At 38.0% G+C, this 25153-nt stretch overlaps 1 protein-coding gene across 1 annotated transcript in view; it reads left to right on the top strand.

Annotated features, from left to right (window-relative positions):
* Positions 1-25153, top strand: part of CSMD1 (CUB and Sushi multiple domains 1) — a 1865356-nt gene that overhangs the window by 916220 nt on the left and 923983 nt on the right. The window contains exon 4 of the mRNA XM_047772241.1: positions 20231-20425. Within this exon, the coding sequence (XP_047628197.1) occupies positions 20231-20425 (195 nt within the window). The remainder of the gene's footprint in view (positions 1-20230; positions 20426-25153) is intronic.

The raw sequence follows: 25153 nt of genomic DNA, 5'->3' as shown, positions 1-25153 counted from the left end.
AGTGGAAACTTTTTTGATGTCTCTTAATACTTCTATGGATTTAAAGGAGAAATCACAGAGCTCAGGGTATGAATGCACACATATTCTATATCTCTATCTCTATATATCTATATAAACGCATCCTTTCCAAACAGTTGTTGCTGGAGGTAGAGATGTTGACAGAGCTTCTATTTTCATTCTTATATGTCCTGGTGAAGATAGTGTCATCTTAAATCTTCAGGGAATGACACATTGCATAGCTCCCAAACATTTCCTATGCAAACACATGGAATCACATTTACTAAGCTCAGTTTTCTAAGGCACTATTCTCAAATGTGTTCATTGCATAATTAATCAGGCAAGGTTCCTGATCTGTGTATGTACATCCAAAATCACAAAATTATGCTAGGAAGAGTGATGAGTTTTATAAGAGTTATACTCATCAGACACATTAGATGATTCTATTCGATAGGGCATAAATCCTTACAACAAAAAATACACCAAAATAGAGTGGCTTAGGCTGGGAAGTTTACTTCTCTCTCATGCAGCAGTTTGGGAGTGGGAAGGAGGTCCAGCTTGGGCAGCTGGATCTGTTCCCCACATTATTCACTTAGAGCTTTAATTCCTTTGATTCCTGTGGGTCTCTATGTGATTATAGACCACTCCACCAATTCCCAGACCAGTTTTCAGGTGGAGAGAAAATAAAGTAGAGGGTGGGAAGCTTCCTTATGAGGAATCTGCAAGTTGCACCCTTCACTTCCCTTCACGTCTTACTGCTCTCAACTTCCTCATCTGTCCACCCCTGTTTCCAGGAGCAAGGAGGTCAAATAACTGTCTGTGTGGCCATATGTTCAGCTGTCCTTGTCAAAGAGGGCTGGCATAACCCAGTATTATAGACTGGGTGGCTTCTAAATGAGAGGAATGTATTTCTCAGAGTTCTGGAGGCTGGATGTTTGACATCAGGGTGCTGGCATGGCCTTGCTCTGGGGGAGACTCTCTTCCAGATTGAGGACAGTGAGGGCTTTCAGCACTGTCCTCACATGGCGCAAAGGAGGGAAGGAGCTCCCTGGGGTCCCTTTGATCAGGGAGCTAATCCCATTCATAAGGGTGCCACCCTCATAATCTAATAATCTCAGGAAGAATGTCACCTGCAAATATCATCACCTTGGGATTGAGTCTCTCAACATCCCAAGTTTTAGAAGGACACAAACTTTCAGTCCATAACATTAGTTAAAACCTGGTGTTGGTAGAGGGGAGGTCTGTTCTTAAAAGAGAAGCGAGATTGGCTATTGACAGACTACTAGCAGTCTGCCCTAGTGAAGTGCCCATAAGCAGGTATGGGTCTAAAATCCAGCCCTCCTATGATCTTTTCAGGCAATTCCATATGGGGTAAGGAGACCACATTTCCAAATGGAGAGCTGCAGCCACTCTGGAGAAAATACTAATCTCTTAAGCCTCTTCGTAGTAGTCTTACATAGTCTCAAATGGAAATAGTAGAAAGTTAACAAATGTATGTTGAATAAATAATTTTGATATTTTTAAAATTATCCTCTAACATAATTATACTAAATGATTTCAAACCTCATCAATAATTCACCCAACTTTTGGTAAAAGTCCTCAGTCATTCTAATAAAAATTAGAGCCTTACTGCTTCAGCACCTAGGATAAACCCCCCAATACTGTCATGTCCAAATGAAAACCCAGAAGCCCCGCATGTCCTGTATACTGTATAAGACAAGTTATCTGAGTGTAACCTGCTCTTATATAATGTTGAGCAAAATATTTACCACGTAGATAGTAGAGATCCACCTTCCTGATTATGGGATGGTGATTGCATGGCAGAATTTACTCTCTGTGGAGACCCTCTCATACCTCTTATTGGTTGAGATACTTAATAGTTGTAGAGAGAGGCTAGATTTCCCATTTTCTAGCCAGATCTCTCAAATTCTGAGGAGCTGCTTAAGTGGCAGCTTACTCCTTGCTGTGCCCCCAGTCCTGGTTAAAAATTATCAGAGTCTTTCAGTGAGCAAAATCACTCCTCGTTATCATACATCTGGGATCTCCAACTCAGAGCTTGCAATACACATCCTTGAAAATTAGATCATATAAAAATAACACACATATGAACATAATTGGCAAAGACGTGCATCCTCTAAGCGCTCTGTAAATGTCAGCTTCGTTCTTTAATCTTTTGCCAAGTGGCAGGCTGTGTTCCCTCTGGCAAAATTCCCATATTCACAGAGTCCCCATCTATATATGGTCGCCACCACACCTATGACATTTTAGCCGTGTCATAACCAGCAGTGGTGTCTCTTTGCCTTTCTTTGATCAATGCCTGCTTTCTCTGTAGTTTTTTTTATTTTTTTCTGTCATAAATCAAGTTTATTGGAGCACGGCATGTTAACATTAAACTTTAAAAATCAAGCTATTACATCAATTCTCTGTGGATTATTTTTTATAAACTGGCCATGGCCACTGTAGAAAAATTGTCCTGTTGCCCATTTTAATAGACCTTCCTGGATCCATGTGCTTACCCACCAGTCACTTTGCAAATCTGAGAACATTTAGAGTGCTTGCTTGTAGTTCCAGACTGCTATTTGGACCTCTTTTCTCTGCTCATTCAAAACGGTCTTTTGTGCTAGGTCACAGAGATACAGAATAACAACATCGTGGCATTCTCTTTATATTCGGAGAGCACTCTTAGTCTATCTTGGCATTTTTCCACCTTGCAGCTCCATTTACCTAACTTATGCTACAGGATTTGCTCAGCCCCCCAGTGTCAGGCCAAAATTTTAAAAAGCTGCCTGGTCTGACTTGACTTTGTCATGTATTTTCTTGACTCTTCAAAAGTTAAATGAATTTTTGTGCAGCCTTTGTAAAACTTGAAGCAATCCGTGAAGTTTGGCATTGTTCCCACAAGATTTTGTCCACAGGGGGGCTGCTGCTCACAGCCTAGATTCACACCAGGATTCCTTTGCCCTTTCTTCTTTGGTCTCCTTGTCTTTTTTCTTCTTCTCCCCCCCCCCCTCGCCCCGTGTTTCTGGTGCTCTCTTTCAATAATACTGCTGTAACTCAGGGCAGTACACTTCAAAACAAAGGAAGAGTGGGCTCCTAACATCTTACAGGAGTGAGCTTTGAAGGTACCTCATGTTTTAGGTTAGGTTCTGTTACTCCTGTGACATCTGTGGCCTTCTTTTCCCCACACAGCTAATGAGTCCTAATCATTCACTTGAACGGAGATTAATTTGGGATATGTGTAGAGACAGGCTTATCTTTATTCTTGGGGTTAGAAATTCTCTTTGAGATGCAGGATCTCTCCTAAAGTGTTAAGAACTGTCATTTTTAGGACTTCCCTTGTGGCGCAGCAGGTAAGGATCCCACATTATCACTGCAGCAGCTGTGGCACGGTTTCAATCCCTTGCCTAGGAACTTCCATATGAAGCTGGTGCAGGAAGAAAAAAAAAAAAAAAAACGAAAACAAAAACAAAACACATCATTTTTAGAGAAAGACTCTGAAACCCACTTCTTGGGAATTCAGATTTTCTTACCTAAGGTCAATGTGTGCATTCATTCACTCATTCAGTGATTAATTCATTTATTCAGTGCAAAGTTTATAAAGCTTCCACTGTAGGTTAAGCACCACTACAGATGCTGTGGGCACAAAGGTGAATCAGAGAATGAAGGCCATTTCCCCACCTTCAGCTCAGATCTGGGTGGAAGATAGCCATGAGCAAGGAAATGAAATCATTTAAAACTGTAGTAGTGGAGTTCCCCTCGTGGCGCAGCTGAAACAATCCAACTAGGAACCATGAGGTTGCAGGTTTGATCCCTGGCCTTGCTAAGTGGGTTAAGGATCTGGCGTTGCTGTGGCTGTGGTGTAGGCCAGCTGCTGTAGCTCTGATTAGACCCCCTAGCCTGGGAACCTCCATATGCCACAGGTGCGGCCCTCAAAGGCAAAAAAACCCAAAAAACAGAAAACAAAAAGCAAACCTATAGTAGCATTGAGAAGAGACTAAACTCTGATATGATAGAAAATAGTAGCAGTCAAGAAGAGAGTTATTTTAGGTACACTCTGCAGGAGAGACCTCTGAAAAATGATGGGTCGGAGGAAGTAGGGGAATTTGCATCATGCTGGAGGACCACATGAAGGCCTGTGTAGCTGAAACACATGGGAAAGTTTCGGAGATAAGTTCAGAGAAGGCATGAGGGGCTGGACCACATGGGCTTTGCAGCACCTTATAAGGGCTCTGGGTTTTATTCCAGTTAAAGTAGGAAGACAGTGTTCTCAGTAGGGCCTGACCTGACTTGTGTTATTAAAAAGTCCCCTTTCTGTGGTGGCAGAAGTAGGTGGAAAAGTGAGCAGGGGAAGGGATATTGAGAGGGAAGTTGAAGAGGTGTGGCATTTGAGTGTAAGGTTGTATAGCCAGGGAGGTGGAGAGGAGGGGGCGGAGCCGTAATGCTGAGCTGCATCATCTTGGAAATGAGTGGCATTGGGAGGATGAAGGTGAAAAGACCGTACAAAGGCATCGTGCTGGGGTTGAGAAGCTGTGTCCCAATGGGGGAGCTGGGCAACAATTCTGGAACAATGACACATGTGGATGGAATTGAAAATCTAGGAAATGGAAGGCAGGTGCAGGAGCCCGTTCTTCATTGTGGGAGGGGAGTTATAGAGGAGTGAGCACAGGAAACCAGGAATCCATGTGATTATGGTTGAGACGTCGGTGTGCACACGTGCTTAGTTTCATGTACAGACACAGACTGACAGAGTATTCATGCGTGTGTGTGTGCATGTTCCTATGCACATGTTTTTGTTTTTTTTTTTTCCTGCTCTGTCACTTGTGACCCTCAGCAGCAATGAACCTACATAGAACCTGGAATCCAGATACTCACATCTGATTGTATTCTCCAGTTAGAGGAACCAGGGATCCCTGGAGAAACGGCTGATTTGGAGGTGGGGTAGAATAAAATATACAAGATAAGCCTGGAGGACTTTGGAATACCCACAGTAGGGGTGGGGTGAGTTAAAAAAAAAAAAAAGTAGGAGCACAATGATTAAGGTATGTCCAAGGATCACAGAAGTCAATTGAAAGATCTTCTATTGACCAAAGATGGGGCAATTTGAGCAACAACAAGAAGATACTATTTAATTATAACCCAAATTATCAGTACCTATACATTGATGTTGATATAAGTAAATTGTTGAATAAGTAAGGAAAAATATACAAGCTCCCTGTACAAAAGAGTTCCAAATAAATTCAGCAGTTACTCTCAAGGAAGTGGAGATGAATCCCCTACTTAAGTTTAGCCTTCCCACAATGCCCTCCTTCCAAAGAGTGTAGGATGGAAAGAAGACCATCCAGTGGAGAGACCTAACAAACACAGTCTCAGCCGCTGACCAAGGTCAGCCTCAGTAGAGCTGAGTCCTTCATGTTGTGATGTGCTCAGAAGGGCACATTACTTCTGTGGTCTTCCCTCCAGTAACCCATAACCTTGTCTTTCATGAAAAAGAGTCAACAAATTTCAACTGAGGGACAATGCCAAATACCTGACTAGTCTACCTTAGACCCACCAAGATTTTAAAAACACCAGACATTTAAGAAACTGTCATGCCCAAGAGATGCCTAAAGAAACATATAATCATAATGTGGTATCCTGAATGGAATCTGGAAACAGAAGGAGGACATTTGGTAAACACTAAGAGCATAAACTTAGGCTTTAGTTGGTAATAGTATATTGATATATATTTTTCCAGACTGTTTCCTGAACCTCCAAGATTATTCTAAATCTACAGATAGGACCATTCCCAAGGACTTTTGGTAGAGGACGAATTTGTGTTCAGAACATGCCAGTCTATACCTGTCTCTCCCTTTCCCTCCCTGTGGCCGCTCCCCAGTACAGAGGGCCACTGTTTAGACTGCATTTGGAGAGTGTTAGTGATGGACTGGAGTGTAAACCAATGACCAAAGGACAGAGGACACCATGGGGTCAGATATGGCCGTACTCTCCCATGACCAGGATGCTTTGATATCAGCAGGGCCTCCTGGTGATGTCCAGGGACCTAGAGTCCACCCAAAATGCAGTTGTCTCCAGATAAAAGGCTATTTAATTTGGCTCCTAAAAGTCCCTCCAGCTGGTAACCCCACAGAGCCAAGGGACACCAATGAGGGAGGTTCTGGAATGAAAAGAGAGCCTGGGCTCTGAGGGAGAAGATGGTGGAACTGGAAGTAGCTTCCTTCTTGGACTTTAACCCATGTTTCCTCATCTTCCTTACCTGCTCTGCATGTCCTGCGTAAATTCAGTGAAATGATGTTAGGTGCTTGGGAGTAGAGTTTAATAATTGTTAGTTCATCTTCTTCCCAACCTGAGAATTATTTTTTAAATGTATACACACAAACACACACAGGAAGAGAGAGAAACCATTTTAAATGAAATAGAAATAACCTTCATATTATATACTAGTTTGTTCTTTGTTATGATCGAATTATTTAGAATCAGCAGTAGGTCTTCAGAAATTAGAGAAACTTGTCCCTAAGTTATTTATATATATATTATACACACACACACAAACACACAAATATTATACACACATACACAAACATACACACAATAGTACATGACAAAGAAGCATGCCTCAACCTTTTCCATAAGACTTTCTTTTTAATAAAGCTTGAGCTATTTATATGAATTCAATCATGGAAAAGCTTTTAAGTTCAAATGAATATGAAAATCATATATTACTAATTGACTGATGCCCAGTAAATTGAAACTGTTTATGTCCATAATTTTAATTTAAGGCTATTTTTAGAAAGTAAGTGTAGGCTCGCATAGAAGAAAAATTAAATCAGGTTAGACCAAGTGACAGCCAAGAAAGTATTAATTAGAAATAAAAGATAATGCCATATGACTTTTATAAATTGTTAAACTCATTTCCATACAAATATATGTAAAAGTTAAAGGAAGTGATTTTAATCTCTGTAAAACCTAAGATATATCTACATAAAAGTATAGAACCATTATTTTAATATTTTTAAAATTTTATTTATTATAGTTGATTTAACAATGTTCTCTCAATTTCTGCTGCACAACAGAGTGACCCAACAATGCACTTTTTATCACATTATCCTCCATCATATTCCATCACGAGTGGCTAGGTATATTTCCCTGGGCTATACAGCAGGATCTCATTGCTTATCCACTCCAAATTCAATAGTTTGCATCTGCTAACCCCAAACTCCCGGTCCATCTCACTCCCTTCCTCTCCCCCTTGGCAACCACAAGCTTGTTCTCCATTATTATAAATTGTATCTACTCTTGTGTACAGCGATCTAATATATTTTATTTGAATTACTCAGATGTATATTTTTCTATGTACTTAATAAGACACATGTGTATACATGAATATAGTCATAAGTATTCTAATATTTTTTAAAAAATCAATAAAGCAATGCGCAGAGCCTGATCAGGATGCTGGAAAGCTGTCTCTTACAATGTCTTAAAATTACCTTGTGGATGTAATTTAGTCTTTGGATTTTATAGACCACATGTATTCTCATGTGACTTATAGAATCTTTGGATTTTAGTCATTGCTTTGAGTACTGGTTTGTCTCTTCAAAATTATTTCTACTAGCATCCTCTTCCCAAAGGTAATTGGCTCTTTTCCTAAGTCACCACTAATGGCAGGAATATTCTTGATTTTGTTTCCTGCCTGCACAGTGACTGCAGCTGCTCCCTCAGGCTCCAGCTTACCTTGGGCTGGGCTGCACCTCCCTCCCTGTTCAGTTCAGCATTTGGACTTCGGGGGCGGGAGCTTGTCCAATTGCTCCAAGCTAGTGATCTTCCACCTGCTGGTAGCACTTTCCATTGATTACCACTAATGCTGCACTGTTTTAAATTATAGTGTCCTTGAACATTTAATCTGCTCATATCATGCACAGCTGATACGCCTGTTGTCTGCTCCCCTTGCAAGGATACTTGTCCTTCATGTAGTTGGAAAAAATAAGAATCTTCCTGCTGCTTATTGCTCCTGAGATCCTTAGCGTCAAGCCCCTTGCCCACTGTCCCTCTTCCCCCCAGCATGGGCACCCACATCCTCTGGCCCCACCCCCATCTCTCCAAGACCAGCCTGGCATCAGTAGAAAGTCCACACCCTTTCCTGTCTACTGTCATTTGTTATCGCCGCATGATATGATAACTTGAACACAAAGTGTTCTGGCAACAGCTTTTCCTGTAAACCTGAAGGTTTAGGTATAACACAGGAAATTAAAAAAAAAAAAAAAGAAGAAGAAGAAAGAAAAAAAACACCTCAGTGAACAAAATATCAAATATGTCTAGTATCAGATCCCATCTGGAAGTAAAAAATACAAACAAAAAAGGAGTTAAAGCTTTCCTTGCTGGAGTTTGGCAGCTGGAAACTCACTTAAGACCATCTCTAGGAATGAATCCTGGCTGGGAGAGCTGTGGGTCTAGGATGACACGCAGAGCAGCCACACATCATAACTGGGCCGAGATGCTGGAAGGGTTCTGACTTCTCTGAGCCAAGACAAGCCCAGGAAGAACCCAGAGCTCCTTGGAGATGGGCTGAGACCTCTGTCATGACTTCCTCTGACCAGCCTTCCTGCCTCCCCTCCCCCACAGGCGCTATCCTACCAACCCCACCAGGTAAAATGCCTGCACCTGAAGCCCAGGCTCAAGGGCCCAGTGCCCAAGGAACCAGGCTGTAGCTTTGCTCACTTCCCCAGAGAAAAGATTGAGGCCTAGGTTAAGGAATGCTTCTTGTGACTCAGCCATTTGGTGGCAGAATCATCTGGAGAATGAAATTTCCTGATTCTTCTTCCCTCTGTAGGTGTGGGCAGACTCAGAGATGTGACCCTTCATTTAAATCAGACTGAGCTCTTCTTATGCTTCAGAATCATAGAGTTTGGAGTTAAGGATTTTAGAGTTAAGAATCCTAAGACCCCATTAGCCTCTGACGACTACCAGCACATGTGTGCTTTCTCAAACAACCCATCCTTCCAAAGCATTTCATGTCTGCATGCTTCATGCTCTACCTGCTTGGAGTCTGTTCCAGCAGTCTGCTTGAACTAGAGATAGAGACAGAGATAAAAATATATAGACACACTTTTTCCTCCCTTTAAGGCACTTTCTTTGTTCAGGGCTTCACAACTCTTACTCTCATAGTCTTTTCATGGCCTCTGCACTGGTTCTTAAGACATTGTATTGTAATTGCTTACTCATATGCTACCTCCCAGACTATGAACCATCTCTAGGGCAGGATCTATGCCATCTTCACCTTTGCATTCTGATCACTAATAACAGCTTGGAATATGTTTCTCAAGGAAAGGAGACATGAAATATATTGATATTATTTTTAACAGCTTTATTGAGGAATAATGTCTACTTTGTCTTCAAAATTACGTATTCAAGTTTCTTTTCCAGTTACTCATGATGGAGTCTTAAGTGATTTGAGATCTTTCTCCTTTTATAATATAAACTCTGTATGCTATAACTTTCCCTAAAAGCATGGCTTTTAAGGAAACTCACATTTGAAATGTTATTTTAACATTTTCATCTAGTTCAAAGATTTCCTAATATGCCTTATGATTTCCTCCTTAATTATTAATTGATTAGAAATTGATTAGTGAGGTTTTTTCCAAGGATTTTCTATCCTTAGTGATTTTCTTTCTATTAAGAGAGTAGTGTGGAAATCTCCAACTATAATTTGGTTTTATTCATTTACCTCTACAGCTCTATCAGTGTTTGTCTCATGTATTTTGAAGCTTTGCTATTTGGCACATAGATGTTTAGGATCCTTATGTTCATCCTTTTAACATTATGAGATAGCCCTCTTTATCCCTGGAAATATCCTTTGCATTAAAATCATTTGCCTATGAAATTAACATAATAAATTGTGTTCTTTTGATTAATGTTAATGTTAAAACTATGTTTTTGGATTATTGTTTCTCATCATTTTACTTTTGTCTATTTGTGTCTTTAAAGTGTGTTTTTGCCTAAGTGCATTATTGCTTTTATTTTTTAATAAATTTTTATTTTATATTGGAGTATAGAGATTTACAATGTCGTGTTTCGAGTATACAGTAAAATGATTTGGTAATACATATTCATATATCTATTCTTTTTCAAATTGTTTTCCCATATAGGTTATTATAGTGTATTGAATAGAATTCCTGTGCTATACAGTAGATCCTTGTTGATTATCTCATTGGTTTTATTTCTTTAATCCAATTTGACAGTTTCTTTTTTCCTCCACATGTCTAGTTAACATGTTTGATTTTTACCTTCCTCAAGACATGGAATACAATTATAACCGTTTTAATGCTGTTGTCTACTAATTCAACCATCTGTGTCATTTCTGGCTGTTTTTTAATTCTTCTTTTTCCTCATTAAGGATTTTATTTTCTTGCTTGTTGGCATGCTTGATTGGACACAAGGCATTGTAAATCTCAGTTTGGAGGGTGCTGTATATTTTTATATTCCCCCAAATATTTTTGAGCTTTCTTTTGGATGCAGTTAACTTTCTTGGAACAGACTGGTCCTTACAGATACTGCTTTTTTTTGACAGTGTATATTTTCTTTATTTGGTATGACAAGGTTGACTGAGTTTTTATTATAAGTCAGGTGGGCCAAGATCTAGCTGGCCAAAAGACTGGAAAAGGAGTGTGTCAAATTAGGAACCTCAGGTGAAATTTTAAGTAGGTATTCACTCTCAAGTTTGTGCCAAGGATGATCCTGCAATTGAATAACCCAGGTGGTGAGATATCCTCAGATTTTGCATGCAAGGGACCTCAGTCTGATCTTATTGCTTGTAAGGTTTCTTATATGTGTTGCAGGCAGCATTAACTCTAGAGTGACTTTTCCCCACTGCTGAGGTTAGAACCTTCTCAGTACTCTGACTTCTGTCCAGTGAATGATGGAGGTTCCTATTCTCACTGTTGGGGACAGGTATTCTTCTCAGCACAGGAAGTGTTCTGGGCACTATTGCCTCTAGTCCCTGAGTAATTCTATCACAAGTCTCAGGTCATTGCCTTAAATGCATGCCTTACTAAGAAGTTACCTGATATTCAAGAGGATCCCTCTGCAGGTCTCTGAAGTCCTCTCTCCATCCTTTCAACATTAGCTTTCACAACTTCCTGAGGCTCTCATCTCTGTCCCCTCAACTCAGGGAGACTGTAAGACTCAACCTGGGTTTCCATTCCCTGTGCTTGTGTCCCTAACTCTTCCCAGAAAATAAGCTAAGAAATTTTAGGGACTCTCATTTGATTCCCATCTCTCAAGCATCATGTTCCAACTCTGACTGATGTCCAGTGCTTTAAGAGTCATTTTCTTAACATAGATTTTGACTTATTAAAAAAACTTCATTAAAGCAAGAAGGTGAATCAAATCCCTGATACTCCAATTTAGCCCTGAGAAGAAGTGTTAGATTTTTTAAAAGATTTGAATTAATAAAAGAACCATGACTCAGAAAGACTTTAGAACTGTTTTCTAGAATCACTTTAACTAAATTTGTTAACCACGCCTAGGGGCATTCAATGTAATATTTAACCTTTGGAATGCATGGTGTTGTCCTTGTTATATGGATATTGTGTTTTAGAGTACACAGGAGCAGCATTTGGAAGAGAACAGAGGTCATTCTGGGTAGGACACAAGTGGCCTCTTTGCTCTCATTAAGCTGATATCTGTGAGAGCCTGTGGATATATTTGTTTCAATGTCCTTTTCAAATTTTAAAAATACTTTTACATTATCATGATATAAACATTGAGACACTTGTAATCAAGTGAATATCCATTTGCCGAGTGTAAGGTTCACTTCTGAGAGGAAGAAAGATGATCAGAAAAATGGTATCTCTGCTCATAAGTCATTCATGAGAGCACTTGGGGTCTATACATAAGGCTGGAATACATGTAAGTTTCCCTGAGAAAATTAATATACATGCAATTTTCTTTTCAATAATTCTTTTATAATTGAAAATTCACCTGGTGTTGTTTCTTGGTGCTGTGCTTTTTTTTGTACATCAATCACTTATGCTTACTTTTCAACCACTGATATTACCAGCCATTCATTTTCCATGATTGCTTCTCAGCTTGATTCCCAGGCTGTCAATTTGGTCTTGATTTTAAGGTTTTTACCATTTTCTCTGTTTTGTTTATTGATTATTCCTTAACTTCAGATATTCCAGAATGCTTACCATTGGGCTCCTACTTCTTTTTTTTTTTTATCTTCCCTCCATAATTACTATTTGAATCGGAGGAAACTTAGCAGCTTTTCTGGTCCTAACCACTTCTCCTGCTAACTCTAGGGTGCACCCTTGGAGATTTGAACAGGTTGAAAAACAAAGGCATTTTCATGTTCCCAACTAAGCTTACTTTATGGCATCCATGGCTACCACAGCCACATTTATACATCCTCTCTTGCTAAGTCATCATCATAAACTCTTCCTACAGTTGCTATTTCTTCCTTGGTAATTAAGTCTTGATTTGCCATTAATTCCTTAGTCATAGATTTGCAGTCATTTATATCTAGATTGATGCATATGTTGTCTGGGATGGCAAATGGACACTTGCGCCTAGGCCCAGACTAGAGAAGTAAAGATAGTGTCTGCCTTTGACTTAAAGATATAAGCCCATTAAAGATCATCCAGAGAAATTAAAGTATCAGACTATTAGCTCATCTCAGGGATCACAAATGCTTTACATGCTCCAAAAGTCATTTTGCACAATCAAAATAATTTTGCAACAGACATTTTTGTGTTTTCACTTCTTATAGACTCATAATGTCTCACAATTGTCATTCAAAATCTTTTGAAAATCCAACCTATGGATTTCAAGTCCATCTGCCAACAGGTTTTTTTACTTGTGTTAACTTCATTACCTGGTCCATCCTGTACCTTTCTCCCATCCTACAAATTTACCTGAGAGCTTGAAACATATTTTTAAAAAGCTATGTAATAATCCTTCCCTCAGTTTTACAAGAGGAAACATAACTCTCCCTAATCCTTATATTCCTCTTCTTGTATCAAACAAAGTTGTATTGAGAACACTACTGATGTGATGGAGTTTTATCATCTTTATTTATTTTGAAGTTGATAACATTTTCATTGTAGTGCTAAAGAACAGCAATTCAGAGAGTTGCCGTTGTGGTGCAGTGGTTAATGAATCCGACTAGGAACCATGAGGTTGGGGGTTCAGTCCCTGCCCTTGTCAGTGGGTTAACGATATGGCGTTGCCATGAGCTGTGGTGTAGGTTGCAGACGCAGCTAGGATCCTGCGTTGCTGTGGCTGTGGTGTAGGCCGGTGGCTACAGCTCCGATTAGACCCCTAGCCTGGGAACCTCCATATCCCATGGGAGCGGTCCAAGAAATAGCAAAAAAGACATAAAAAAAAAAAAGAACAGCAATTCAGGAGTCACCATATGAAAATCCTATCATCAATATTCACCAGCTCTGTGGTTGTGAGAAAGTTATGTAACCTCTCTGTGCCACAGTTTCTTCCTCTACAAAAGGGGGATAATAATAGTCCTTACTTCATATGTACTGTTAATATATATAAACCATTTAAAAAAGTTTCTAGCTCATAGCATATGCTATATATGTGTTACTAATTATTATAATAGAGCAGGAATAATGAAATAGAATTAATATGGCTGGAAAAAAGGGGATGTCTCTCCCCTTTGCTTCTCATTTTAATGTCTGCATTCTCTCTCTCTCTCTCTCTTTTTTTTTTTTTGGTCTTTTTCGGACTGCACCTATGACACATAGAAGTTCCCTGGCTAGGAGTCACATTGGAACTGTAGCTGCTAGCCTACCTATGCCATAGCCACAGCAATCCTGGCTCCAGGCTGTGGCTGTAACCTACACCATAGCTCATGGCAAGGACAGATCCCTAACCCACTGAGTGAGGCCAGGGATTGAGCCTGTGTCCTCATGGATGCTAGTCAGGTTTGTTACCACTGAACCATGACAGGAACTCCCTGTATTCTCATTTTAATGGCAATATTGTCTCTAACAGACTTTCTCTAGTTTTGTTGTTTCTGAAATTGGTATGCATTAGGACCTGCGCATGCTGTTAAATTTGTAGGATTTCCCTAGGTTTCACATGGTACTTTAGAACTGGGAAAATAAATTGCTAATATGTATTGAGCACTCATTCTGTTCCACATGCCCCCCCCAACTGTCAGATCTGCATTATCTCACATATGTGCCACAACACACCCATCAGTAGGCTTTATTTTTCACTCCCCTTGTCAAGACACAGAAGCCGTTATTTAGGTAGTTTGTACAACATTTTATGGTCTGTTTCTGGAGTAGCAACACTAATCTGTCTGATACTGATTCCCAAAACCCACTGTGCTGGGTCCTTTTTTATAGACACCTGCCCTAACTGTTTCCTCCATTTAAAAATCATCTTCCATCCTAATTTGGCCAAACTTTACTGCTCTCCACTGTAAAGTATAGTTAAAACTCACTTCCTCTTTGAGTTCTCGTCCAGCTCAGGAGTAATGGTATTTGCCTGGTGTTTCCCTTTCACCTTTGCTCATCATGTGAGGAAAGAGACTTTGGAAGTGGACCCCACAAAGTCATTGCTGCGCCTGAGCATCCATCCTCCTTGCTCTTGTCCTGCACCTGCGCACTCAGCATCTTCTCGTCCCACCCATTGGCCATGATTCAGAGTCAGTATAGAGAATCAATGTCAGGTTTCAAGATTTGAAAAGCTGACATTTAAAGTGTTCCTGAAGATTAATATAATCAGATTTTTCTAATCCTTCTCAAAGGTTGTGGGAGAGACTGCCGGGCAAACAGTCTGTGGATAAACACACCACATATCACACATCACTGGTTTTTATTTCAAGGGTTGTATGTCAGGTGGGTATTTGAAGTTTTATTTCCTTAAGCTGTAGTGAGACCACTGGAAAGGCAAAGTGTAAACAAAGAGTCTGACGTATATCCTCAGGGACCCGATTTCCGAATGAACGCACCTAATGAAATTTCATTAATTGTGTGCATCCTGTTAAAAATGCTATTGCTCCTCTGATGAATTTCGAATGTCTGCATGCCAGGCTTTTGTCCCATTTTGTGATGAATACTAATGCTGTATTTTATTTTAGTATCATGTTTTCACTTTTATTCTGGAAGGGGAGTTGATATGGCATCCCTTTAATGATGGAAACAGTTGGGTCAAAGGTTGGATGTGATAGCCTAATTAAGTTCCTGCAATGTGACTGTTTGCATTTGCCAAATCAGAAGTGCTACGGAGGGAATTTCAGGGAGTGTAATTGGAATGACAGCCCAGGTTTCAAGTCCTGGGTGTACAAACTTGGCTTCCTGGGATGTGATGGAAACCTGCCATGAGAGGAAAGAACTGTGCCCAGAGCTCTTTTCAAGATGTTCTTTCACATCAACAAGTGTCTGCACTGGGTGCCCGATTCCCATCACCCAGATAGGAATTCCTTTCTTCAAGCATCTGTGGGAACAAGTGCACATCACTTCAAGGGGGGATTAAAGCAAAACTAAATGTAGAGTTCAAGTCAATTCCATAAATATTTACTAAGTACTTAATATTTTCTTATTGCTGTGGGAAACACAAAGGGACATTCACTATCTTAGTTTAAAAATTCATTCAGATGAAATTGGCAGAAATGACAATGGGGTTAAGTTTACTTATTTTAAGTTAGTTTTGCCCAGCCACTGGATTTTCATAGCTTGATATTTTTGGCCTGACTCAGTCATACATCTTTGCATAGACCTATAATCATTTTTGTCTGTTTTTCACAATTTAAGATATTTGGATAATGTTTTAATGACATGGCTGATGTTTTTATAATATCATGTGCATTTTTACATTTTTCTGTTTGCAACTAGGAGCAAATGTTTTAAATCATCATCCTAAGTTATTTATATTTGCTGGTTGACATTGGTCACATTAAATTTTTAATAATCTTTTAATAAAATAGGATTGGGTGAAATGAAACCCCTATTCTCTAAATCATACATGTGTAACTTAACACTATCAACCAGTGACTTTTAAATTTAAAAGTCAGTTTTTAACTGCTTTTTTCCATATGCTAGATTATTTTGCTTTTAAGATTCCTAAATTCATCTTAAGGTTCTGATGTCTATTTATGTTTTTGGCCACATGTGACAGAAAATGTGACTTCTATTTTGCGGCTGATTCATTGTCTCCCAAATATAATTTTATCCAGTTAGCTTTTGGAACGTTAACTTATTCTTTCCTGTTCCTAGCAAGCTATGAGCTATGTAAAGCTTGGTTATTGTATGTAAAATAGATCTAGAGGAATGAGTGATCTTTGCATTCATATGTATATTTATCATTTACTTGAACAAATAAATATTAGCAAGTCCCTGTTGAGGACTAGACATTATTCTCCATACTGTGTTGACAAAGATGAAAAAGATGTCACACCCACTCTGACCAAGTTGAGGCCTTAAGTGGAAGCAGTGGGTTACAGTGCAAACCCAGTGATGGGGTCTTATAAGGTATTTAGAGACCCACATTGTCTCATTCAATCCTCACACTATATTCTGGGTAATAAATCCTCATGAGGACCCATTTTTAGTAACTAAGGGGGACTGATAAGGGTAAAAGAAGAGATTGAATTCAGCTCTTTCAATCCCATCCCATTGTCAGTTGGAAACAAGGTCTTGCAAATAGTGTTTCATGACTGTTTTTTTCATATTCTAATAGAATTGTCAGGTTGTTAAGATAAAGATGAAATCTGTAGGCAAGAACAAAAAGGGGATCATTACTCTGCCCTGAACTTCCAGGAAACAGTTTACAGAGAAGGGGCATCCGAGAATTGGAGCCACTCATCCCTGTCCAGGGACTTGGTTGGTTGGATGGCACTCATGGCCATTGCTCTTACAGATGGAATCCTCCAGCCCTAACCAGACTAGAGAAAGGAGTTTGAGATGTGTTGTTAATGATGGGGGCAGGGGTACCTTCAATTTACTGCTGTTTCTTTCTTCGACCATCACTAAGTTTATTTTTTAATGTTTCATTTTATTTTTATTGAAGTATAGTTGATTTACAATGCTGTGCCAATTTCTGCTGTACAGGATAGTGACCTAGTTACACATGTATGTACATTCTTTTCTTCATACTATCCTCCATCATGTTCTACAACAAGAGACTGGATGTAGTTCCCTGTGCTATGCAGTAGGACCTCATTGTTTATCTATTATAAATGTAATAGTTTTCATCTGATAACCCAAAACGCCCTATCCATCCCACTCCCCTTGGCAACCACAAGTCTGTTCTGTAAATAGATTCATTTGTGCCATATTTTAGATTCCACTTAAAAGTGATTTCATCTGGTGTTTGTCTTTCTCTTTCTGATGTACTTTGCTTATATGATAATCTCTAGGTTCATCCATGTTGCTGAAAATGGCATTAATTTATTCTTTTTTATGGCTGAGTAGTATTCCATTGTATATATGTATCACATCTTCTTAATTCATTCATTTATTAATAGACATTCAGTTTGTTTCCGTGTCTTGGCTACACAGTCACTTTTCTTAACATCTGCATCATTTCTTATTAAAGGTGGCTTTCTTAACATGATAGAGTGCCAAAACTTATTTTTCTTCCTGAATTTTATTAGTTGTCTCTGTTTCCAAACATTATCTTTAACTCTGTTAAGTTTTAAGACCTGGATTTTTTTTTTTCAAGAGGCCTACTACTTGGGAAGACTCTTGTTTAGAGGAATGATATTTTCTAGCAAAGATGTGGAAATCAGTACAGCTCTGCATTGACTGTCAATGTCATTGTGCAGCCAAGTTCTACACACTCACATCTCCTTTGTTTCTCTTTAAATGTGTGAAATACATTGTAGGTAGTATAGTGTGAAGTATGTTCATGCAGTAGTGATGTATTATGGTCTATTTCATGTTTTACTGCATTTCATTGTATTTTTGTTACGATCTTTCTGTAAAGCAGTTAGTTACATCATCCATGCTAAAGCTAATTATAAAAAATGGTTTCTTGCTATTTTCAGTTCAGAAAGGCATAGAAAAGTTGTGTGGGTTGTATTCAGTTTTCAGAATGGATAACTTGGGTCTTTAAATTAGGAAAGCAATCACCTGTGGTCATCTTTAGCAGATTTTAAAATAGGTGATAGATTTACACTGATAATTTTTGTCTTTGGGGACAATTCTGCAGTAGAATTGGATATATTCTATAGAAAGTGTCCCTTCTAATAAGAAATATTAGCAACAGTTAATGAAAATAATAAAGACACTAAAACAAAACAAAACAAAAACAGGGAAGCATTTGTTAATTTTAAATACTTCCAGAAGAGGAGGAAAAACACCAAAAGCATTTGTATCCATTTATCCCTCCAACCCCATCCCTCTTTTTCTCTCCATTGATAACAGAAATTCATCCCATGTGTCATGCCTGTCTCTGGTTATAAGATCCCAAACTCACACTGGCTGACAGGCATCCTGGGTTGTAAAATAAAGTGATCCTCTAAGATATAATTGAAAGGTTTCTACCTTAGAAAGTCATAAGCAGTTAAATTCCAAACAGTTAAAAATGTTTTTAAACATTTTAAAAATATACTTACTATTGTATTGTATAGTGAATGCAGAATTAAAAGTAAATTATTTTTTATAAAAGACAAAAAGATCGTTACAGATTATACTGAATTTTTTACATTATGTTATCAAACAGGTTTTTGTAGGGTATTTTCAGAAATTATTATTATTTTTTTTAATTAGAACTGAGCAGGAGTTCCCTTAGTGACACAGCAGAAATGAATCCGATTATGACCCATGAGGTTGTGGGTTCCCTGGCCTCACTCAGTGGGTTAATGAACTGGCATTGCCTTGAGCTGTGGTGTAGGTCACAGATGCACCTCAGATCTGGCATTGCTATGACTCTGGCATAGGCCGGCAACTACAGCTCCAATTAGACCTCTAGCCTGGGAACCTCCATGTGCCTTGGGTGAGGCCTTAATAAGCCAAAAAAAAAAAAATTAGAACTGAGCAAATTTTGACTGGATAGTGACTTCAACAATAAATCAGTAATAATAAACATCTAAATTATAGTATTTTTCTAAGTGTTTCTTATGTAGCTTAGTTTGTATGTATTTAAATAATATAATACAATTAATTTTGGAAATCACTGAAATTCCCTATCCATTCACTGGGAAAGTTCTATCTATTTCTCAATTTACAAACAAAGGAAACATAAATTGTGCTCTACAATAAACATACATATCTCATACCCATGCAAAAAAATTGGATACAGAAATAAAATAATTTTGTTCATTTGGAAATAATTTTTGATTGGTAAATAACTTCTTTTTTAAATAGAAGGATCCTTGGTTTATTTTAATACTATGTAATAGCTACTTTACTGATTATATGCTGCATTTAAACCCGAAATATGGAGACCCCAGCCAATGACCATCAGCTCTGTCTATTCAACTTAATGGTAAATCAATGAAATTTAAAATTACACACTATAAGAATAAAATGGCATCATGGCCATTAGGTTTCAAGGCAGTTGAATTAGACAGAGAATCTTATCAACTTAGAAAGTAAGAAAGCCAAGAAAGACCAGAATTAAGGCTGTCTCATTAAAATGCAAGTGAATACAGTACTTGCTTTGTCAAATCTGATACTTAAAACTTTGTTGTGAATCAGACATATGGCCTGGGATAAAATAGGGGTACAATTTTTTTCAAGTCTGATAGATTAGGAAATGAGACTTTTAGTTTATTCTTTAATTCAGTTTATCCATCAAACATTGAACATTTATTAGTACATCAGGCAGTCCTGGTCCTGGAGGAATTAGCAAAACATGGCAAGAATATTCATGCATGCTATATTTCTGTTATCAATTTTTCAGATATCTATATCCTACTATATTCTCTTATTGCTAACTATATGGGGCTGTAAAATCTCATAATTAGAAAAATAATCTAGACAACATTAATTACATGGAATCTAAGCAAAACTGTATTTTTCCCTCTTGACAAAATCCACTCATTTATATGCTTTTAATATTTCTTTACAAAGGTATTAAACTGCAGATTTTATAAAACCTGAATCTGTTTCTCTATTTAGTTTTTAGGCAAACTTAGGATTTTTTTATCCTAGGTTTGTCAACTTTAGCAGTGCAAAAATTGTACCTGTGTTGTGATATAAACTGATCTCTGTAGAAAATCTTCCTTTAATTTTTCTGTCTTTCTCCTTTTTTCCCCTTCTGCCAATAGTTTTACCCAGCCACACATGTGGAAATCCTGGGGAAATCTTGAAAGGTGTTCTCCATGGAACCAGATTCAACATAGGAGACAAGGTCCGGTACAGCTGTCTGCCTGGCTACATCTTGGAGGGTCACGCCATCGTAACCTGCATCGTCAGCCCTGGGAATGGTGCATCCTGGGACTTCCCAGCCCCCTTTTGCAGAGGTATGTGTCCTTCAGTGAGCATGTGTGGTAAACACCTGAACTAGGCAAATGTCTTTGGGACTGAAATCATAAAAGTTAATACTTAACCAAAGCAAGGCACATCCTGCTGGGTCCTCCCCTGTCCTCCAAGTGATAACTATTCCTATGGCTGGCCCCTATAAAGTCAATGACAAATTTAGATATGTTCCTTAAATATCAAATTTTTTCTTTATCTTATTTCTCTAACTCTGTGGACTTCTATATATTTTTTACCACTCATCAGCATAGCATTCTAAGATTTAATATACTTGTTTATATCCTTCTTGATTTGAAGGTTCCTTTTTGATCTTTTTCTCATTGAAAATGGTAGAAACCTTTTGATAATTAAATGATACTGTTTAAAGACCCTTTCAACACTCTTGGCCTTTTGAGATAAGGTGGCCACAAGAGAATGAACTATCCCAAGTGTTTCTCTTCATAATTTGGTCCAGGGTCAGAATCACTTTTCCTGAAGCCTTGTGATTTTTAACTTTTTCTGTGACATTGTTTTCCTGATCCCGTAACTGCAGCAAAGAACACAATTTGACTCTTCGGTTTTTGGCTTTCCTAAGAAAAACTCACCATATGGTTTCAAAAATAAAAGCATAGCTTACATTTATTGAGGTATTAATGTAATTCAGAAAATGTGGTAAATGCTTTACATTAACCATATCACTGAATTCTCACAAACCCCTCCAAAATAATATTTATGTTCACTTAATAGATAAAGATGTAAATCAACTATAATGGAAAAAATAAAAATCATAAAAAATAGACACAACTTTAATTTTTAAAAGGTTCCCAAAATGGCATATGATGAGTTAAGACTCAAACCCATGTCTGACTGTTTTATAAATTGAAGTATAGTTGATTTACAATATTGTGTTAGTTTCAGATGTACAGCAAAGTGAGTCAGTTATACAAATATATATATATTTCTATATTATTTTTTTTATTCTTTTCCACTATAGTTTATTATAAGAACCCATATCTGACTTATAATCCAGATATGGATAACCAGGCAAGTTCAGTCTTGGCTCATGTCATCATATCAAAATTTATTTAATAAATAATTAGTATTTTGTACTTTATGTTATTTAATGAGTACTTCTCTATTATTTTCATAGGTCTGTTAAATGTAGTCTTTCGAGATCTTCCTGATGCTAATTATATTAGTAATGGCATGTTACTGCTGCCGCTAATAGTTCTGCCTTTATTACCACAACTGCTATCTAGTACATGTTGATCACTTATTATGAGCCAGGCATTACTTTTTCATGTTTAATCTTCACAGTAGGTATTTCTTGAAAGAATTATTTTATAGGTGAGGAAGGGGTCTAAGGGTTAGATGGGAAATAGGAAGCATTACTTGTTCAAGGTCTTCCAGTGGGAAGTTGTCAGAGTTCAAATCCATCATGTTCAAATCATTGCTGTGTCCTAGAGAAATTCCAAATGCCCATTCTTCCTCCTGAAATGCTCATTTCCTTTCCTGTTCTGCAAGTCTAGTACAGCTCTCTTCTTTGTTTCCTTATTGATATTCATTATTTTCCATCATCTGCTGTTAGAAGTATGGTGTCCTCAAAATCCAGTTCTCTGGGTCCCTCTCCTTGTCTTTTCATTGATTCTGCTCAACTAAATGATCCTGTTTATGGACATTGATGCTTGGATATTCTCAGCACATCCTTTTCCCCATCTTTCTACCAATGAGTCTCTGATATTCCCATTCACCCCATGCAAAGCCCGGATTTAATCTCTCTGTCTACCCCTGAGTGCCCCCTTTTCTTCATACTCCTTTATGCACCTCCATTCCCATGCCACCTCTCCCACTCCAGTTATTTTTTTTCTTCTCACCCAACCTTATCATCATCAAATGAGCTCCATGTCTGGAATCTTAGCCTCTATCTTACATTCTATTACTTGATCACTCTCCAACACACCCATCATCATGACCATTCCCCTCTCAAGCAGACTGCTTCAGTGACTCAGTAGGAATTAAGTGCACATTCCTCAGAATGCTGCCCTTATGGCCAATCCCCTCATCTGAACTCACTTGTCCACTTTCACCTGTTAGTGTTCCCCAACACAGATGTTTTGTCTCCAGGGCATGATGGGTTCTCAGGCTACCTTGCACTGACTTTCCCAAAAGCTACTTGTGCATCTCTTCCAAGCACTGCATCCCCCACACAATGATGTTAGCTTGGCACCCACCCACCTCCCTAGTGGGAGTATTTACACAGGAAATCTTCAAACACTACAAAGCAAGATTTCTTCCCAAAAAGTTCCTTACCAGCACACCATGCCATGCCTAAATCCAACCTTCCCCTAGTTCTTTCCTGTTATCAAGATTTCCCTTTTATCTCCCTTAGAGCCATATGTCTTACATAGTTGTCAAGTTCACACTCAAGTCCAAATTGTAGTCACTTTTTAAAAAACATTGTAACCCCTTTTTAAATTGCTTTAAGAAAACCCAAGTCCTTTTGTCTTTAGCATATATTTTGTTGCTATTTTATATTTTAACCTTATGTCTTAATAGTATATCCTCAACTAGTTTGTAACCCCTCAGGAGATAATTTACAATCATAAAAACTTTGTAGTTATATCCTTGATTTCTCTCTACCTTAAAATTTAGACTGATCTACAGCTTGTTACTCTTGTGCAATACCTAATCCCCCATTCAGATGTTTAGTAAAGGAACAGAAATAGGTTGAACATCAATTGAGTAGTTATTATAAACTAGAAAGTGCAAAAATAAATATTTAGAGCAACTGTGCCAGTTTCTATTTATTTCATACCTCCCCAGGCATTTTCTTAATTGAAAAGACCCTTAGTAATTCCACAATTATAAGCCTTATAAAGTCGAAGTTGTTATAACATTCATCTCGTAAACTTTCCTATCCTGTTATCACTTTATTAAATCCCAACTCTATGAAGATGCTTTTGTTAGGATGAATTTTTTCACATTATACATTATTAGATTTATGCTTAAGATTTACTTCTTTCAATACTTAGTGTAGGAATGTTTCAAAGAGCATTAATTTTGATATTTTATGAAACAAACTTGAAAGAGGCAACACAGTTCGTCATTGATTTGGATAACAAAAGAAAAAAATCAATGATCTAATTCTTATAAATGTGTAGATGTGGCATATCTAGAAGAGATAAATTAATTTCAGCAATATGGACTTAGATAATTTTGAAAGATAAAATGAGTGCATCTTCTGCTTCCCCAGTGTTCTGGTTGTTTAGTTCCAAGAATTGCTTGAGGAGTCTTCTTAATACTGTTACTAGCAGTAACCCCACTGGATCTCTTTACAGTGACTTTTTGGTAGTGTAGAAAAATTTACATTGTAACTCTAAGTGTTGGCCTTTAACCTGAACACTGACACTTGAATGTGTGGGTCGTTTCTAGAGTCATGTGGTGCTCTTTAAAGAAAAATGATGTATTTAATAAAGTTAGTATATGATGGAGTGTATATGATCATATAGTATATGATTAGAATCATATAGTATATGATTCCTTTTAACAGGAGACCAGCATACACCTGACTTCTATAAGGAATGAGGGTTTAGATTTTCTCCTTCTGAAGGTGTGATATTTTGGTCTTCCTAATTTACATTTGAGTTTTCACCTAAATGTCTATGTAATAATTTCCATGTATTATTGGATATTTTTCCTATTGTCTCTACCAGTTTTTACAAGGATAAGCTATTTTTGTATGTATAGGTTTGATGTGTGTTTAGAGGAGAGGCATAAAAGGGGAAAAGAAAAAAAAAAGTAGGTATATTCAGTGACACATGCTCTCAACTCAGGATTTAAATGCCTTCTTAATTTGCTTTATGTTTCCCTACTCTATAATTAAATCACAAAGACTGTAATGACACAGTCCAGGAATTATCATAAATTACTTTGAGCTTCAGGATATGGAGGGTCATTGCATATCAAATCCAAAAGAGAAGGTATTTTCCTTGAATGGAAAGTTCAAATGGCAGGTCATTGTCTCCAGATTTATGATGTGATTGTAGAAGAAAGTAGGAAGGAAGTAGGTCAGGAGCAGCATTTGGAAAATGCTCCCTTATTAGAAGCCTAATTTCTTCCTGCGGTGGAGAAATCTGCAGGGAGAAGGGGTCCTTCCCCTACATTCATCCACTGTAAGCTGGGCAAGATGCCCTTCAGTCATCTCCCTTTGGTCCCTTCAGTGACCATATCCACTGCAGCTCTCCAGTTCTGGATCTCATTTTTGTAATTAGTGTGATCTTTTATCAACTGCCTTATTCTATGTACATAGTCACATAGGAAATATATCGATATTATGAATTATTGCTGGTCCTGGAAAAGGCTAAGTTCCATTATGCCCTGGCTAGATGGTAGAAAAGTTGCATTAGGCATATGTTTCCTGGAATAAGTGCACTCTAAGCAAACACTAGTCTCCTCCGTCCAGAGAACCATGCTCTCCCCCAAATATCTCCTTTTGACATACCTGAGTTCTTCCCATGATGGAGCACTTTGTATTTGTATTTCTGCAAAGTATCCTTCAGAAAATAATTCTTAGCCGCTGTTACAAATCTGAGATCCCTAAAGTCATAGCTCTGGACATTCCCAATTACAACCTGTCCTAAATAATTTATTTTTATGTGTTCAGCTCTTCACAGATTAGCCTACATTAACATATGTGCATGACTAATATGAACTACATAGTAAAACACCTAAAA

This window comes from Phacochoerus africanus, chromosome 3 (assembly GCF_016906955.1).
Source record: "Phacochoerus africanus isolate WHEZ1 chromosome 3, ROS_Pafr_v1, whole genome shotgun sequence".
NCBI lineage: Eukaryota > Metazoa > Chordata > Mammalia > Artiodactyla > Suidae > Phacochoerus > Phacochoerus africanus.
The sequence above is the reverse complement of the archived record's forward strand: the minus strand, read 5'-3'. Positions and strand labels throughout refer to the sequence as shown.